The following is a 17,702-nucleotide window of genomic DNA, read 5'->3' on the forward strand; positions in this document are numbered from 1 at the left end:
TTAAATTATCTATGAATTATTCAAAATTTGTTCAATCATCATATTATTTTCTTAAAGTAAATCTCAGATTTGATTTTGACCTTACTTATATAAATAAAATAGATTCAAAAATTGTCACGTTGCGACATTAAATGGTTTTAAATAACTTGTATTAGTACATATACAATGATTTTAAATATTAATTTTAAATAAAAAAAAGTCACGTCTTTAGGAAATTATAATTTGTAATTAAAATATATTTCTTCTGATAATATTTTTTTATTCTATTTTTTCCTCACTTTCATCTCACGTTCTAAGATTGGAATGTCAATTAATCTAAACTAATAAATTTTAAGAATTTGAAAAATATTCTTAATAAATAAAATAAATAATCATATCAACATTGAAATCTTATGTCTTCTCAACAAATCAAGTCAGAGTTTAAATATGACTCATTTAATAATTAAATAAAGAAGTACAAACTTAAACCACGTTTTATGCAAGATATTTAAATGTTTAATTTGCGACCCCTAATAAAAATAAAAATATGTAGAAAAAACATGTTATAAATTTACATTATATTGTTTTTTTTTTCAACCTTCGAAGATATATGATGAGCTATATATAACAAAAATAGGAAAAGAGTACAAATGTGCGTATATAAAAGAAATTTAAGATGAAAATATAAAAAATTAAATCAATCTAAATAAATGGAGTTTTATTAAATAAGTGCCGTGTTTTGAAAGTTTAAAATTGAGTCCGTAAATTTTTATATCAATTTTAATTTTGTCCTTCATTAATTTTTGTTAGAATCCCATTGATTTGATTTTAAATTCGTTGAGAAACTGGATTGTTAGATTGATTAGCGTAGGTTTTTAAGCTAATAAAGTTTTTAATCAAATGCTTAGTTTATATATATATATATATATATATATATATATATATATATATATATATATCATTTCATGCTTTGCTCAGCACCAGGTCGGATTGGTGTATTATTTTTAAATACACAAGATGGCACTTTGTTAAAATAAATTAACATATATTTTAAACCAAACTTATAAAAAATTCTTAATAAAAACAAGTACATATATTACATTAAAATATAAGATTTTTTTTAATAGTCATGTTAATAAAAAAAAAATGTCTTTAATCAAGTTTAATAAATGAACTAAAGATATTCATTAAATGTTGATAAAGAATTGTGTGATGTTAAGGTTTTAATATCAAAATTTTAATGTGCAGGTAAGAGAGGCTCTTCTAATTGACATTTGATTTTTATATAGTAATAACATTCATGCTTGTGGCAGCCAAGAGTTTCAAGATCTTGAACCATTTTGAATGCAAAAACCCATTATAAAAGGCCAACAAACAGAGAGAGAAAAACAGAGAGAGAATACAGAGCTTTTTCCTCTCAGAGGCCATTGCTCTTGCAAAAAATAAAAACAAAAACAAAGAACTCTCTCTCTCTCCTTGTTCCTCTTCATTCTTTTGTTTTTCAACTTTTTTTTTTCTTAGGCTCTCACATAATAATAATAGCAACTTACACGATCAGTGTTCTGTTCATGGAAGAAAAAGTGGCATGCAATTACTAAACTAGCATCACCAACTGCATAACTTCAAACATAAAAGTTCAGTGCTCAGAGATCCAGAACAAATTAACAAGGTTCATTTTTTTCTGCTTTCTCTTTGCGTGAGCTTGAAGCAAAAACATATGCAGCAATTACCCAGAAGAAAAGATGCTGCTTTTTTCACAAAAAGATGGTTAATTTTGTGAAATCCATTTAATGGGGTTTGGTTGTTTTTGTGGTGGTTTTCAGATGGAAGCGTTTGAAGGGATAAGGAGGGGTGACATTTCATCCCAAGTGGGTCTGGTGTGGAGGCAAGTGAAGGAGCCAGTGATGGTGCCACTGCTGAGAGTGGCAGTGTTTTTGTGCTTGGCGATGTCGTTGATGATGTTGGTGGAGAGAGTGTACATGGGCCTGGTGATTTGCTTGGTGAAGGTGTTCGGTAGAAGACCTGAGAAGCGTTACAAATGGGAGGCTCTGAAGGAGGACGTTGAGCTGGGAAACTCTACCTATCCCATGGTTCTGGTTCAAGTCCCAATGTACAACGAAAGAGAGGTAGCATAGCATAGCATAGCATAGCAGAGAATAGCAGATTTTCTTTCTTTCTTCTTCATCTTGGACACACTTTTTTCACATTTGTAAATGCAGGTTTATCAGCTCTCAATTGGTGCTGCTTGTGGCCTTTCTTGGCCTTCGGACAGGATCATCATACAAATTCTTGATGATTCTACTGACCCATCGATAAAGGTATGCATGTTATGAGCATTTATTTTGGGTGAAAAAAGTTGAAGACATTGGTGATAGAGTGAATGAATGAATGAATGGAGAAAATGCAGGAAATGGTGCAAATGGAATGTAGCAGATGGGCGAGTAAAGGAGTGAACATAAAGTACGAAGTTCGGGACAACAGAAATGGGTACAAAGCAGGGGCTCTGAAAGAAGGGATGAAACGTAGCTACGTGAAGCAATGTGACTATGTCGCCATTTTTGACGCAGATTTTCAACCAGAACCTGATTTCCTCTGGCGAACTGTCCCGTTCCTCGTCAACAATCCTGAACTTGGTCTTGTTCAGGCACGCTGGAAGTTTGGTACATTCTCTTTTTTTCTTTTTCTTCATCTGCACCTCAATAAACGCAATTCAGTTTAGTTCTGTGAAACTAGTTAGATATTACTTTATTGTTGTTATATGGTTTATGTGATAATTATTATAAAAGTTAACAAATTTATTATATATAAGATTTGTTTGTGGGTAAAGATGAAGATAAATTTATAGCACCCAATTGACCAATTTGAATTCCAGATTAACTATACTTAAAATTATTTTTTAAGGAACTTTTGTCATAAATTTTTTGAGAAAATTAAATTAAATTTTGTAAGAATTAAATTAATTAATACATAAGTTAATTGGTAGAAATGATTTCATTTCACTTCATTAAACTTTTATTTTGTGATTTGTTAATGAACTGTTTTTAGCTTATAATAAAATTAGTTTTAATATAAGAAAACAATATTTTATTTTATTTTTTGTGTTTTACTCGTAAAATTTTTATAGATGAAATTTCACAAAATAATAGTTTATGATTTAATAATAATGTTTTTACTCTAGTTTTTTCTATTATTTGTAATTTGTGATAATGTATACAGTCTTTTGATAAGAAATTGTTATATTCAATAAATTACTAATTTTTTATATGTTTATTATAAATTTTTTGTTAATTGACTCGTGCTAAAAATTATGAAAATCCAACCCGTTTCATTAGTTATATTCTATTGAAAGTAACAAGAGATATTTCACTTTTTAATTATTGGTCATACTAATTTTTAATTATCATATTAAAAAAAAAAAAAAAAAGAGTACAGCATTGTCTTTGGTTTTGATTCTAAGCTTTTGGCGACTTGGCTTTCTTTTCTTTTCTCGGATTAACAATTTAACCTTATTCCACGCTCATGGTTCGGAAAATACAACGTTGCCAATTAAAAACTGTCGGTGGGTCTTGTTTGTTTCCAAAATGCTATATATGCATAGAATAATCTTTTTTAGAATTAATTTTACTAAAATAAATAACATTTAAATTTTTATTTTATTTATATTTACAGTATATTAAATAATATTAATTATTATTTTGCAAATTAGTTTTACGATGATGAGATAAAATTAAACTCATCGTCTATCTCTGCGTGTAACATGTGTATTCAACTCTAGCCACTGCTCTGTTCCTTCTTTGTTGGGTTGGGTTCACTTGTCTTCTTCTAAGTTCTGAAAAAGTGGGAGTGGTTACAAAGCAAGATCTCGTTTTTCTACTTTCAAATTTTTGAATAGAGTCTGGCATGAGAAGTCACCATCATGAATGAACTGAAAGATGATTAAACATGATACAACAATAATGTTGCAGGGGCTAAGAGTGTGCTTAAGGGTTCATTTAATGCGAGAATGGGTCAGTTTTCTGTGGCCGAAAAGTGAGATAACAGATGCAGAAAAAATAAAATAAAATAAAAGAATAGTTAGTGTGGGTGTTTTTATAGGCACAGCAACTCAATGAATAAACTGGAATGGGTACGCAAAATCATCATAAATTTTGTTAGAGTCATTAGATAAGATGGTGGTTCGTTAATTATTATTTTTTAAAGATCATGTAACTTTATGTTAGAGATGTAGTTAGAGTCATTTACATCTTCACCTAATAATTAGGTCATCATAATAGCTACATACAAAAGTATGTGCTAGATTTGTACGTATACGAGGCAGAACAACAGAAACATGATTATAATCTACATCACTAAGCATGATCTTTTTGGAAACATGAAGTGTAACAGTGTCATTAGTACATCAAAATTAAAGAACATTGGTAAGTATATGTAATCACTCACTTCAACAAGTAAAGTTGCTTGCATAAACAAAAATGAAAATAATTACAATTGTTGTAAGTGGCTATTATTTTATCTAGCAATCTGCGTGGTCAATTATGGTGTTTTGTGGGCCTGTTAATTATTCTTAGCTATTTGAGTGGTGCTGTTCTTTATGATTTTACAAAATTCCTATGCTATAATTAGGTTAAAGAAATGATGATGTATAAAACAAAAATTGCACGCATTGAATTACATATACGTTTAAAAAGCATAAGGAATAATTCGTATTCCCACAGAGGAAAATATGATAGCATCTGTTCTGTGTTTTGTGTTCTGTGAATGCTTGCCAATTTAGAAGGACATTGTACTAATCCAAGAAAAGACTTGAGCATGTGCACTAGCACTTTACCGAAAAATTTAGACTCAACTTTTGAAGTTTTTAATTTTTAATTTTTGCAATTTCGGTTCAACTATTCTTAAAGTCCGAAACATAATTATGGTGGATTGTTGTGACCGCAAAAGAAGGCAATACTTTGAAATTAATCTGCATGCGTAGGGGTGCCTATGTTTTACGAAGACACCAATGTTGTTGTTGGTATAATTGTGATTGTTAACCTCATAATTGTTCATAAGATGTTTTTTCTTTTTCTTTTTCTTTTTCATCACCTTTCTTCCATTTTTATTTTCTCTAGTTAATTGTACTGTATTATTCCTGCACATATTTTTTGTTTTTGTTATTAATCTTGGAAAACACTCATTCACCAAAGAAAATATTCACCACTATTGCATCCGGCAGCTGCATGTGCAATTTTAATGGTGGACCACCATTTCCGTGTCACTGTCTAAATCTATTGCCAAAAGACAGCTGAATTGATATCGCACTCTCATTCTAAATCATGCACAATAACACGATGAAATTGTTGATTTCGTTGCAGCAAAATTTGTGCAATTAACAATGCATTTTTTTTTTTTTGTTTAATTTTGTTTTGCAGTGAATGCCAATGAATGTTTGATGACCAGGATGCAAGAGATGTCACTGGATTACCATTTTACTGTGGAACAAGAAGTAGGGTCTTCCACTTACGCATTCTTTGGCTTCAATGGTAATCATCTATAGAAGAAAATAGTTTCTCTCCTTAAAATATAAGAAAGAAAAAAACAAAACAGTTTCATCTGTTTTCCTTTTCAAAAAGGAATAATTGATTTTAAGTGCTACAGTGGAAAATGGTTATGTTTTCTTGTGGTGATTTTACACCCATTTTTTGTGCTGTTGTAAATGATACAGGAACTGCGGGTGTGTGGAGAATTTCGGCACTGAATGAGGCTGGGGGATGGAAGGATAGAACCACAGTGGAAGACATGGACCTAGCTGTTCGAGCAAGTCTCAAAGGATGGAAATTCTTATACCTGGCTAATTTGAAGGTTTTGTTTTTTTTTTTTTTTCTGATAAGAGTGGTAATGGAAGAATGTCTGTATACTATTTGATGAAATGTCAATGACATGATAGGACTATTATGTGGTGTTGGTGACAGTGATGAATTAGTATGACATGAGTTTATTACTTGGAAAACAGGTGAAAAATGAACTACCAAGTACTCTGAAGGCCTACAGGTACCAACAGCACAGGTGGTCTTGTGGACCAGCCAATCTTTTCCGGAAAATGGTGATGGAGATAATGAGGAACAAGGTAAGGTTGCCCCATTGAATTGGCAGGACAAAAAGTATTGGCTATTTATGACCAAAATTCTCGTGTGTGTCCATTGCAGAAAGTATCCTTATGGAAGAAGATATATGTGGTTTACAGCTTCTTCTTCGTCCGGAAGGTCGTGGCCCACATAAACACTTTCATGTTCTATTGCATTGTCTTACCTGCAACAGTTGTGGTGCCTGAGGTGGTGGTACCCAAGTGGGGTGCTGTTTATATCCCTTCCATCATCACACTCCTAAATGCTGTTGGAACTCCAAGGTCTTCATTTTCTCAACTTTTCCTTTCTTCTAAAATCTAGAAAATCCATAGAGTGCACAATAAACACATCAAATATGATTCTTTATGCATATAGCACATAGGACTGGCCTTAAACCATGTAAATGGAATGAGGAATGAGAAACGAATATGTTTTAAAACTTCAAAAGACAATGAATATGATTTACAAGTATAACCTTCTTGACTAAAGGTGCATTTTTCAGGTCACTCCACTTACTGGTATTCTGGATTCTCTTTGAGAACACCATGTCTCTGCATCGAACAAAGGCTACAATTATTGGTCTGCTAGAGGCTAGTCGAGTGAATGAATGGATTGTCACTGAAAAACTTGGAGATGCTCTTAAGGGTAAAGGTGGGGGTAAAGCACCCAAGAAGATTCGATTCAGAATTGGAGACAGGTATAATAATGGAGTCTTGTTAACTTCTTATTCTTGGTTTCGTTTATCATATAACAATAGCATTCACTTATTCAAATTCTAGATTATATCCCAGTGCTTACCAATCTATATTTGCTGTCTTTGTGTTCAATATCATTAGAATTCACATGTTGGAACTTCTTGTTGGATTCTACCTTTTCTTCTGTGGCTGCTATGATGTTATGTTCGGGAAAAACCGGTTCTATATATTCCTATACATTCAATCGATTGCTTTCTTCATCATGGCATTTGGATATGTTGGCACTATCGTTCCCAACTCCTAAAAGGACTTCAGAACACTTCATTCGGATATTTACATATTGTAATAGTGTTCATTCACAGTATAATCTGTGACATTAAATTAAAGCTTGTATTATGGGTGGTCATTCTTCAAGGTTCTGCATAATCAGAGTCGTGGCTCGAACAGTTTTTTGTGAATATTCAACAAAGATACATAAGAAAATTACAGAAGTTATTCCTTTGGATATGGAGTATACAGAAAATTATTACAGCACTCTACAGGCATCGATCTTCCCGGGGCAGACATCTTTGGTTGGACATATGGCTATAAGATTTTGTAGTTCTTTTTCTTTTCTAATTTTATCAAACATTTCCTTTCTTATTTGAATTTGTTCAAAGAAATAATAAACATCTTCAATAAATGGGATAGATTACAGAGTTTCGTGTTGAATCTTCTTTTTGTCTTACTCTGTCTTTTAGTAAAAATTATACAAATAGTGTGTCGGTAACTAATATGTATGCAAAAGATCACGTTTAGAAATTGTGGACTTCTAACTAAACCTGAAAAAATCATCAGAAATATGAAACAAGACATTCATCTATACCATATTATATATATATATATATATATATATATATATATATATATATATATTATATAAAGAATATTCATTTTGTGTCCACGTCTTTTTTTTCAATTTAACATGTAACCATGTTTTAAATAAAAACTATTATAATCAAATTGTACAAAATTATTTATATTTAATTTTATAAATATAATTTTATTATTTTATATTATTATAAAAAATATCACATGTACACACAGTTCGTTTTGCCACTAGTGTTTTAATAATAACCATTGAATATTTTAGTTGACTTGGTCTTTGACTAAAGAGTTCCAACTACCAACATTTGGTATGCCTCACAAGGAAACAAAGGAAAGTTGTCTCTAGTTTCCTTTTCTTTGTATTTGTTGTTAGCACCAAAAAAGCGTTCACTTTGGTAGCAGAAGCAGAATCTTAAGTAAACCAAATCAGTCATTTTCCTGAATCCTGAGAAGGGTAAAAACATGCCAACAGCATTTATTACTGTCCGCTCTATATATATATGTTTTTTCCTTTAATAATCCAGCAAGCATATCTGAATCAAGTCAATTTTCATCATTCTATTCACACAAGGAAACATTAGGTCGCTAAATTTGCTGTTGTCACAATCCCCGTTCTATGACAAGCTTTCAGAAAGAAATAAAAAATGTGAATGTTATTTGCCATAACCAATGTTTCAATAATTAATTATAGTCATCGAAGATACTACATCAACTAGAAATATAACGAAATTATACTATATGAGTAGATATAAATTTCAACTTAAAAATTGATTTTATGATATTAAGTTAGACTTAAAATTTATTTCTTAACGTAATATTAGAGTTATGAGTTTGAATTTATTTTAACGAGATTTGTTGTTTGTTGGGCTTATCGCACCACCCGTTATCGGTCCGTTATTAGACCACTTCTTAATGTCTAGTCCAACACTTGAGATGTATATGTCTCGACGTGAGGTGATCTGTTGGAGATTCTACATTGACTAGAAATAAGGTGAATTTACAATAAATAAATGGGTGCAAACCTCATCTCACCAACCAGTTTTGTGGGGTTGAATTAGGCTTAAAGTGATGGCAAACCTCTAGCCAAAGGACCAACCATAAGAGTAATGGCAAAAAGGATTAAAGAAAATTGGGCTTCATCTGAGTTGAGTAGTCCCAAGTTGATGTTCACCTGGGCTAAGGAAGATGTGAAGACCTAGTCTAAGATTCTTTATAAATATTAGAATAATATTTTGGACTTTGTATAATGCTCCTAGTAGAATAGGATTTTATTTGGACCATGTTTTGGGCTTGGACCATGTAGGGTAGTTTGGGCTTAACTATGGGCTAAGAGGAGTGGCGTATGGAAAATAGGATTTTTAATCTTAACTTGGAGACCAAGCTACTTCAAGTAGTGCCTCATAGTGTGGAGGGCATGAGCATGGTGTCAAACATTTGCTTACTTAGGTGGCAAGTCACACCTTGAGCAAGTTCTCTTTTTTACTCCAATTTTCAAGTTTCTAGACCATTTTTCCCTCTCTTTTTCCTTTTATCCTATAAATAGAGAGGCTTACCTTATGTAATCTTAGCTTGAATATGAGTATTGAATTGCTATCAAAATTGCCACACAATCTCTTGTTTTGAGCTCACTTTAGAGTAGTATTCTCTCTAGTCTACTTTAACTTCCTTCCGTAGGAGTTAGTCTCACATCTCTTAAGAATTCTTCACATAAAATCGAACCAAACACCTCTTCCTCTTCTCCATTTCATAGGTTCCGCATCACTACTCATCCATGGAGACTCCATTCATCAAGCAAGTCTTCAAGGAGCATGGAGGAAGGCCATCACAAAGTTAAGTTGGTTTTGTAAGATTGAGTTAGACTTAAAGTTCACTTCTTAACATGGTATTAGAGTCATGAGTTTGAGTCTATTCTAGCAAGATTTATAGTTTGTTGGGTCTATCGTGTCACCTGTTATCGAGCCGCTATCAGACCACTCATTAATGTTTAGTAACACACTCGGTATCTATAAGCTTCAGCGTGAAGGAGTATGTTGGAGATTGCACATCAACTAGAGATAAAGCGAATGTATAGTATATAAGTGGATGCAAATATCAGGTAATTTATGAAATAGGATTAATTTACTTTTGTATTTACTTAAATGAGTTGAATTTTTTTAACTTTAAGAAACAAGGTGAAGTCAAATGGGGGCTAGCAACTTCAAAAGGTAAAGTCGTCCTAACTGGCTCAATTTCAGCTGAGTTAGGATGAAATCGTACATGTACGACAACTTTTTCTTCTTTTTTTTTTTTAACTGAAGTCACCGTACCTTTAAGGACTTTAGTTTAAAACTTTGATTTTTTTCACTATAGTTAAAGTCATATGAGACTTGACGACTTTTATTTTTACTAAAGTCGTCATAATTATGCAGACTGTTTAAAAGATATTTTTTTATGAACAATTGGTTTTTAATTTTATTTAAAGTAAAGTGATTTTTTTTTATTCTTTTTATGATTAATGAAATTTTTTTATTCTATTATGTTTAATGAAATTTATTTATTTTTATTTAATTAATATGATATTTGGAATTAATTAATTGAATACACGACAAAGATAATAAAGTAAGAAAAAATTGTAGTAACATTAGTAAGAACTTGAGGAAAATTAAAAATAATTAAAATGAAATAACTAAATTGAAAATACATATAAATATGTATTTGTGTGATTCAGTATTATAGGGTGACCTTCTTCGTTGTCTTCTAGGTTTTTGGTTTCCTCCATGCTTTGATACATGGTAGTCATGTTTGATAAAGTGCATCAAACGAAACTTTAGAACTTAACTAATTTACATATTTAAATAAATGTGTTTGTTATATATAATCTTGCAATGACTCTTCTTGCACGGTACTACAAATAAAAACAATAAACATTGTAAATAGATAGAGGAAGAGAGAATACACTTTGTATTTTTATACTAGTCTGTCTTATTACACAGACTATGTCCAATTCTCTATCAACTGAGTTTCATGAAGCACATTAATTATTGATAAACATTTGGCAAGTGAATCGATCGTTAACGTAGTAATAAAATATTGTCCTCTGGGATTGATTCGTTGAATACTAGATTCCTAATTCACGCAATTTTGAGCAAATAAGATTCAATAGATTTGTAAGCATAGAATAATGATAAAAACTTCAATCAATATAAGAATTGTCAGAGGATTGATTTCGTACCCTTTCCTATAGAATTCGACTCCTTTTTAATTGATGTAAGTAATGTAATCATCCACTTGAGTTTACTTAGAGTTGTTTTACCCCTAATTCCTTAGTAGGTAAAATCTATTCATTGAATTCGAACTCCCAATTCCTTAGGTCAATTTATAAAAATTCAATAGAATCATGAAAAATGGATAATAATCTCTATTGCAAACTACTTAGATATGCCTAATTTTCCAATTGTGACATAACCTAACCTGTTTTGTTTATAATCGCAAACAATCCCTAATTTTCCAATTGTGAAATTGCTCATAGAATAAACAATAAATTCATAAACAGAGTACTAAGATAAATAACATTAACAAAACATCTATTGTAAAGAGTAGAAACTAAAATCCAGAGTCTTACATCAATCCTCCAACAAAAAGAAAATTAGTTTTGCATAATGAAAAAAAAAAAACTAAAACTAACAAAAGAAGAGAATGACGAAGAAGAAGAGAACCTCTCTCGTGAACTATCCTCCCCTTTTATCTTTTCCATGTTTTCTCCACTTGCTGAGGTGGTTACTTCTCTCCCTTAACCGTTGTCCCCCTTTTTATCTTTCTTTTATTTTCTTTTTCCTTTAAATCCTTGTCAGTCCATGTCATCTTAAGATTTCTCGCTAAAACATCCATAGGTTGTGGAAAAATCCACAGGCCACCTATGGAACTCATGGAAAGACTCACCGGACACCTATGGAACTGGAACATGCTGTTTTGTATCCTACAATTTGAAACAAAATCCATAGGTCATGGAAAATTCCACCAGGCACCTATGGAACACGTTGTTTTAAATCCTACATTTTTGAAGCCAAATCCACAAGTTGTGGAAAAATCTATCAGGCACTTGTGAAACATGTTGTTTTGTGTCTAACTAACTTCCTCCAAAACTGTTTAAACAAACAATGCATAAATCCAAATATATGATCCAAAACAAGATAATGCATGATGGAATTAGTCAAATAATGCACAAATGAATAAAAATGGCCTAAACTAATGCATGAATACACATATATTTTATCCATTTATCAATGTTATGAAGTATATTTTGAGTATTCATTGGGCTTGTAGTCACTCCTACTAACTTATTAAGTACTCTTTCAATAAGTCACTCCTAACTCAACACGAGAATTCTTTCGACTCTCAATCATTCTTGATTGACCCCATTCAAGTATTTTTTTTTCTACTAGCCACTTCTGACTTAAAAAAATGTTCTTATAATAACAGTCACTTTTGGCTATTAACCAAATAATTTTTTCTAAACAATCACTCCTGGCTGAGATGAAGAAATTACACGTTTTGTGATCACTGATCACACTTTTTCTCATCAAAGAAGATAATAGTTTGTTGACATTTGAAAGACTGAGGCTCTGTTTCTTCTAACTTGCATACTTGTACACTACCAAAATTCTCTTTTAAAGTTTTTTGTTGACCCAAAGATTTAAGCAGTACACTACATATGTTGTCTCTCACTTTCTTCTTTCTCTTCTTAAGTGGCTTTATATAGATTCGTGTTGCAAAACCATTTATGGTCATTGACTAACTTTCGCTATTTTGAATTTATTTTCCTTCCTTTAAAGTGCTTGATAGTGATGGATGTGATTAATGCACTCCATGCAATAATAAATTATCCTCTCTCTTTTTTTTCTTTTATCAACATCCCAATAGTTTGATGTACTTGTCTCCTTCTTGGACAATATGTTTTTCCTTTATTCGTGTCGTACGAATTGGAAAACTCTTTCAGAGTTGACAATTGTGTTGCTTAAGGATTTGTTCAAAAAAACACAACTTTAGCTCTTTGTTCAAGAATTTCTTTGTCATTTATCTAATAGATCTTTTTTGTCAAGAAAGATGTAAATATTCCCTACAATATAAAATGACCTTTTGTGATTTTCATTTTAGTACAAAACTAATTTACTTTTATGTATTTTGTTATCTAAGAACATTTATGATTTATCGAACACAAACTAAGGCTGCATAGTAATATATTGTTTGTCAGACAAAGACAAAGTACTTACACCTTTCATGATATATGTTATACATTAAATCATTGTCTTTTAAGACGAAATATAATCACATTTTCATACTTAATTATTTTTAATTCTTAGTTAAATAGGATGTTGGATATTTAAATAAAAAATTAGATTCAATAAAATTAAATTAATTGTATTGAAATTGTGACATTTCTCGTTCAAATATATAGTTAAATTAACTCAGATTCAAAAAAGAATTAAAAGAGAATATAAATAAAGAGTTTAAGTCAACAAACAAAAATTCACATTACCATCCAATTCTAAAAATGTTATATTATCACTTTTATTTAAAATATATTTAATTCATGGTTCTCTCACCTTCAATTCTTACTACAAATTCAATAGTAAACTTTTATAATTTTTTCCTTCTAAATTAATATAAGTATAAAGACAAACACGTATTCCTTGTGGATATGATATTTTTTAAATTGACCATAATGTACACTTGAAGGTTTCATGGATCAAGTTTTCTGTGGTGTTGTTTACTCCTTCAATTTGGTCATTCTTTCTTTTTCTGATAAAAACTATTCTATCAATCTTTCTTTTTTTTCCTATTGGTCTTCACGATTTCTATTTGTCACATCACACTTCTTTTTTGTACGCATAAGTTTGTTCAACTTTGGAAAAGGAAATTTTGAGATAGAAAGAATTTGTCGAAAGCAAAAAAGAAAAAGAAACAAGATAACATCACTACTGAGCTATTCCACCTTTAAAAAAAAAAGTTCAAGAATTTTATCTTGAATTTAAACCACTTTTAGCTCTTAGAAACACCTATAATGGATTATGGGAGATTGGACTTTTATTTCTTCTTCAAATCTTACTTGATGTTAATAAAAAATAAGTAAAAAATAAATAAACATAATATCACAAAGTGGTAAAAAAGCAGAAAAAAAATAAGTGTGGTAAAAAGCAGGAAAAAAAAACATAATATCACAAAGTGGTAAAATGCAGGAAAAAAATAAAATGCAGGCTGTGGGGTTCGAACCCACGCGCACTTATGTGCAGAAGATCTTAAGTCTTCCCCCTTAACCACTCGGGCAAACCTGCTTGATGGTTATGATTAATTTCATTTAGATTAAGACGTAAGTATTTTCTATAATTAGACAATAATTATATGGTTTCTTAAAGTATTTATTCTGATAATTTCTTTTGTGCGTATTCATTCTCGCCAAATTTGATTAGAAAAATAAAAAATAGTTCACATTAAAAATATTATATAATGTTAATTTCAAATTAAAAACTATTCTAAATTTTAAATAAATTATCATTCACATTATTAAGAGTGAGGAATATGTTTAACAAAAAAAAATATCTCCATTGCTCTTGAAATATAAATCATATTAAGAATTCAAATATTAAAGTAAGGAAAAGTAAAACTCAAATATTTTATAAAATAAGTTATTATCAATAAATCAATTAACAACTACTTAAGTTATTATCAATCAATATATTTCAAAACATGGCTACATATATCACTATTACAAAAAAAAAAAAGTACATTTTATATTGGTTGTTTATGAGATATTACATTAGTTAAATACTCAATGTAAATATTACCAATGTAGAAGTCATACACATATTACGTCAATTACAAAATCGATGTAAACTAAAAATACAAGGTTGGATATTCATGGATGTAGATGATAGAACAAAAAAACACCAATTGCATCGTTTATGTACATAATGAGTGTTTCTTTCACAAAAATAATAAATATTTATTTTTTGAATCAATATATTACATCACTTAAGGCATGAATCAATGCTTCAATTTTGAAACAATATTATAACAAATAAATCGATGCAGTTTTCAATATATTTTCAACCTATAATTGTGATTGTGATGCGCATCTCTCCTTTTTCTCAATTTTCCTTCTCTTTCTCTAACCATTCTCTCTCTCAAATCTCTCTAGTTTTCCTCCTTCTTACCTTATTTATTACATAATTTAATCATACATTTTATAGTTGAGGAGGTAAGCATCAATTCTAATTAATCAAATTTTCAAATAGAGTAAGTTTGTACTAACCTCATGCAGTATTTCTTTTCTTGATTTTCTTATGATTTTATCATCAATCTTGGTAAGATTAGTTGAAAAAAATATAATCTCAACTTCTTTTATCACGTACTAAAATTTGGTTATGCTTGAAAACATTGCTCTAGGTTCTAAATTTTTGAGTAAGTTCTTATTTGAATTGACATTATTTGGGATGAGGAGCTATAGGTAAGGGAAACTAGCTCAATCCCTATTAATATTACCAACTAAATAATTTGAATAATTGTGTGTTGTTGAATATTAATGTTAATTTGATATGTGTTGTTGAATTTGATTTTTTTTTTCATTAATTTTATTGTTGTGTGAACATTATCCTTTTTTATATTTATCAGTTGAGTTAATTGGTTTTATCTGAGATTAAGTTTGAATTGAATGTAGTGTTTTTGATATGAGGAATGGGTAAAAACACCCACATAGAACTAATTGGAACCATTGATATTTTTGCTGATGTTTCTAAGTCATGCAAACTTGTTGGGCAGGTTAGCTAGTCACTGGATGAAAGTGGAAAATTAGAAATTCAAAGAGCTCAAGATGGTTGGGTCCCTGCATAATTCAAACCTTGACATGCAAGCCTTTTTTAGAGTCTTTGAACAAGCTTTAGTTGTTACTTGTTGGGCAAGTTGAATTTTCGCTAGGGGAGCAAAAAATTCACTTGTCGTTAGAGGTTATTGGCTACGCAAGCAGAATTCTAGTTAAGTGAATTTCAACATGTGCTTATAAAAAAATGTAAGTCACAGATTGAGATATTAGGTGATGAGAATGTGAGGGAGAGTTCTCACACATTGTAACATATGTAGATGTGCAAACTTTAGTATGATGAGCTTATCTTAATTTCATGATTCGTGGATTCGCTTATAAATCAACATTATGGATTGGATCAAATGTTGGTTTCTAGTATATTTCGCTCCTTAAATATCTTTTATTAATAAGATTTGTATGTGATCTTTATGATTTTTGAATATTGGTGTTTTGATGAAATTAAATTGTTTTTAGTTATCTAATTACAATGTTTCCTTTATACATATTTTCTTAAATTCAAAAATAATCTCAATATTTTCTTAAACTAAAAAATAATCTCAATAACTTATTCTTGTATATGTTTTTTTTAACTGTAATTCCAATACTATGTATACACACAAATATAAGGAAAATATCTAAAAGTGAATAGAGTTTTTCTTTTATTTCAACTTCATTTGTATAAATATTTGTATCGATACGTACTGTACAAACCCTTTGACTAGTTTATTGCATAAATGGTAATTTAATTTCTAAAGTGTTACCGTAATTGTCAATTAGAAACCAAATTGTAAAAAAAAAAAAATGTATGTATTTTATCAACACAAATAGTGAAATTTGTCCAAAAATAAAATTAAGTGCATGAATACTTCCATGAATTAAAACATAAGTATTCATTACTACTAAAGAAAATTAAACTATTTATATGAGAAGACAATGTATAAGTACCACACATAATCTAAACAAAATAAGTACTAGTTTCTAATTTGTAGGAAATATTTAGTCATTCATCACGAATTTCTTCAATTGTGTTAGTGCCCAAAAAATTATTATTTGCAAAAAAAAAAACTAAAATATGAAATAAAATATTCATAATAGTATATATGAAATATATAGTCAATTTTTTATAATTATTTAAATTGTTTTAATACTCATTTCTAATAATCAACAATACTGAATATGAATATGATACACATCCAGCATAATATAATAACTACATTTTCTCTTGACAGATAAGCATTTTACTATGTTACAAACATAATAAAAAAAATATTCAAATACCATTGATATCATAATCTTAAAAAGAATAATAATTACCTAAATAAACAAATTGATAACCAAAGAACTTTATCAACATTAATCTTGTGGATGTATTTCAGTTTGTAAATTCCACATCACATTCGGCTGAATAAGTCATTTTCAGTTTGTCTCGTGCGGCGTAGGAATTTACAATTCGAAAATTATATTCCTTGTATTTATGAATGTTTGTTTAATTTGATTAAAAGTTACCTAAAAAACTTAAAGGATATTTATGCCAAAAGAAGCAATTATTGAAACGTTTAATTATACTTAAAATACTTTTTATAAATAATTAAAACGCATTAAGTAGCTAGTATAATATAATCAAGTATTTTGAGAGAGAAAAAAAATTGTGATAGTGTTATTTGTGTAAAAAAAATCACAAACAATACATAAACAAGTACTTCAAAGAAATGGGTTAAATATGTTTTTGTCCCTTAACTCTCAATGAATTTTGGAATTAATTCATTTGGAAATCTTGAACCAAGTTAGTCTTTCATCTTCTGAAATACATGAGATGTAGTTTTTCTGATCAAATCTTATTAAGTTTATTTGATATTTCAAATGTCTTTCATAATAGTATTTGACTTAACATTGAAGTAAAAATGTGTCAAACAATATAAATAACTCAAATACAATCCTGAAATGCTTATGAAACATCAAATAAACCTAACAAAATTTGATTTAAAAGACTAAATACATGTATTTCGAGAGATAAAAGACTAAATTAATTCAAAATTTTTAAATAAACTAATTCCAAAATTTACTGAAGATGGAGGGACAAAAACATATTTAACCTCAAAGAAACTTAACCCACAAAGGAACAATTTTTTTTTTTTACCACAAGCTGCTACTACAATAAAGATTAGACATTTTCTATAGGATTGTTACAGATATTGTAATGTTATTATACTGATTACAAAAATT

General features: G+C 29.6%; 1 protein-coding gene and 1 non-coding gene across 2 annotated transcripts; one reads left to right on the top strand and one right to left on the bottom strand.

Moving 5' to 3' along the window:
* The first annotated feature begins 1,363 nt into the window (after positions 1 to 1,363).
* Positions 1,364 to 7,489, top strand: LOC114190230 (glucomannan 4-beta-mannosyltransferase 9-like). The gene is made up of 10 exons (XM_028079029.2): positions 1,364 to 1,648; positions 1,803 to 2,105; positions 2,199 to 2,297; positions 2,387 to 2,639; positions 5,391 to 5,501; positions 5,684 to 5,820; positions 5,972 to 6,085; positions 6,165 to 6,364; positions 6,586 to 6,780; positions 6,920 to 7,489. Exons 2-10 carry the CDS (start codon positions 1,803 to 1,805, stop codon positions 7,080 to 7,082), a joined length of 1,575 nt encoding a protein of 524 aa, XP_027934830.1. The 5' UTR covers positions 1,364 to 1,648; the 3' UTR covers positions 7,083 to 7,489.
* Positions 7,490 to 13,873: 6,384 nt separating this feature from the next.
* On the bottom strand, positions 13,874 to 13,956 carry TRNAL-UAA (transfer RNA leucine (anticodon UAA)). The gene has a single exon. It is a non-coding gene; the product is annotated as a tRNA-Leu (tRNA).
* Between the last annotated feature and the right edge of the window lie 3,746 nt (positions 13,957 to 17,702).

The sequence above is a fragment of the Vigna unguiculata genome, chromosome 7, assembly GCF_037176805.1.
Source record: "Vigna unguiculata cultivar grain cowpea cultivar isolate G323 ecotype 2 chromosome 7, ASM3717680v1, whole genome shotgun sequence".
Classification (NCBI taxonomy): Eukaryota; Viridiplantae; Streptophyta; class Magnoliopsida; order Fabales; family Fabaceae; genus Vigna; species Vigna unguiculata.

Excerpts from the sequence above, each read along its gene's own strand:
- LOC114190230 (XM_028079029.2), top strand. The coding sequence starts at position 1,803 with ATGGAAGCGTTTGAAGGGATAAGGAGGGGTGACATTTCATCCCAAGTG. Across the intron at positions 2,106-2,198 it reads CAATGTACAACGAAAGAGAG|GTTTATCAGCTCTCAATTGG; the intron begins GTAGCATAGCAT and ends TTGTAAATGCAG. Across the intron at positions 6,086-6,164 it reads TGGAGATAATGAGGAACAAG|AAAGTATCCTTATGGAAGAA; the intron begins GTAAGGTTGCCC and ends TGTCCATTGCAG.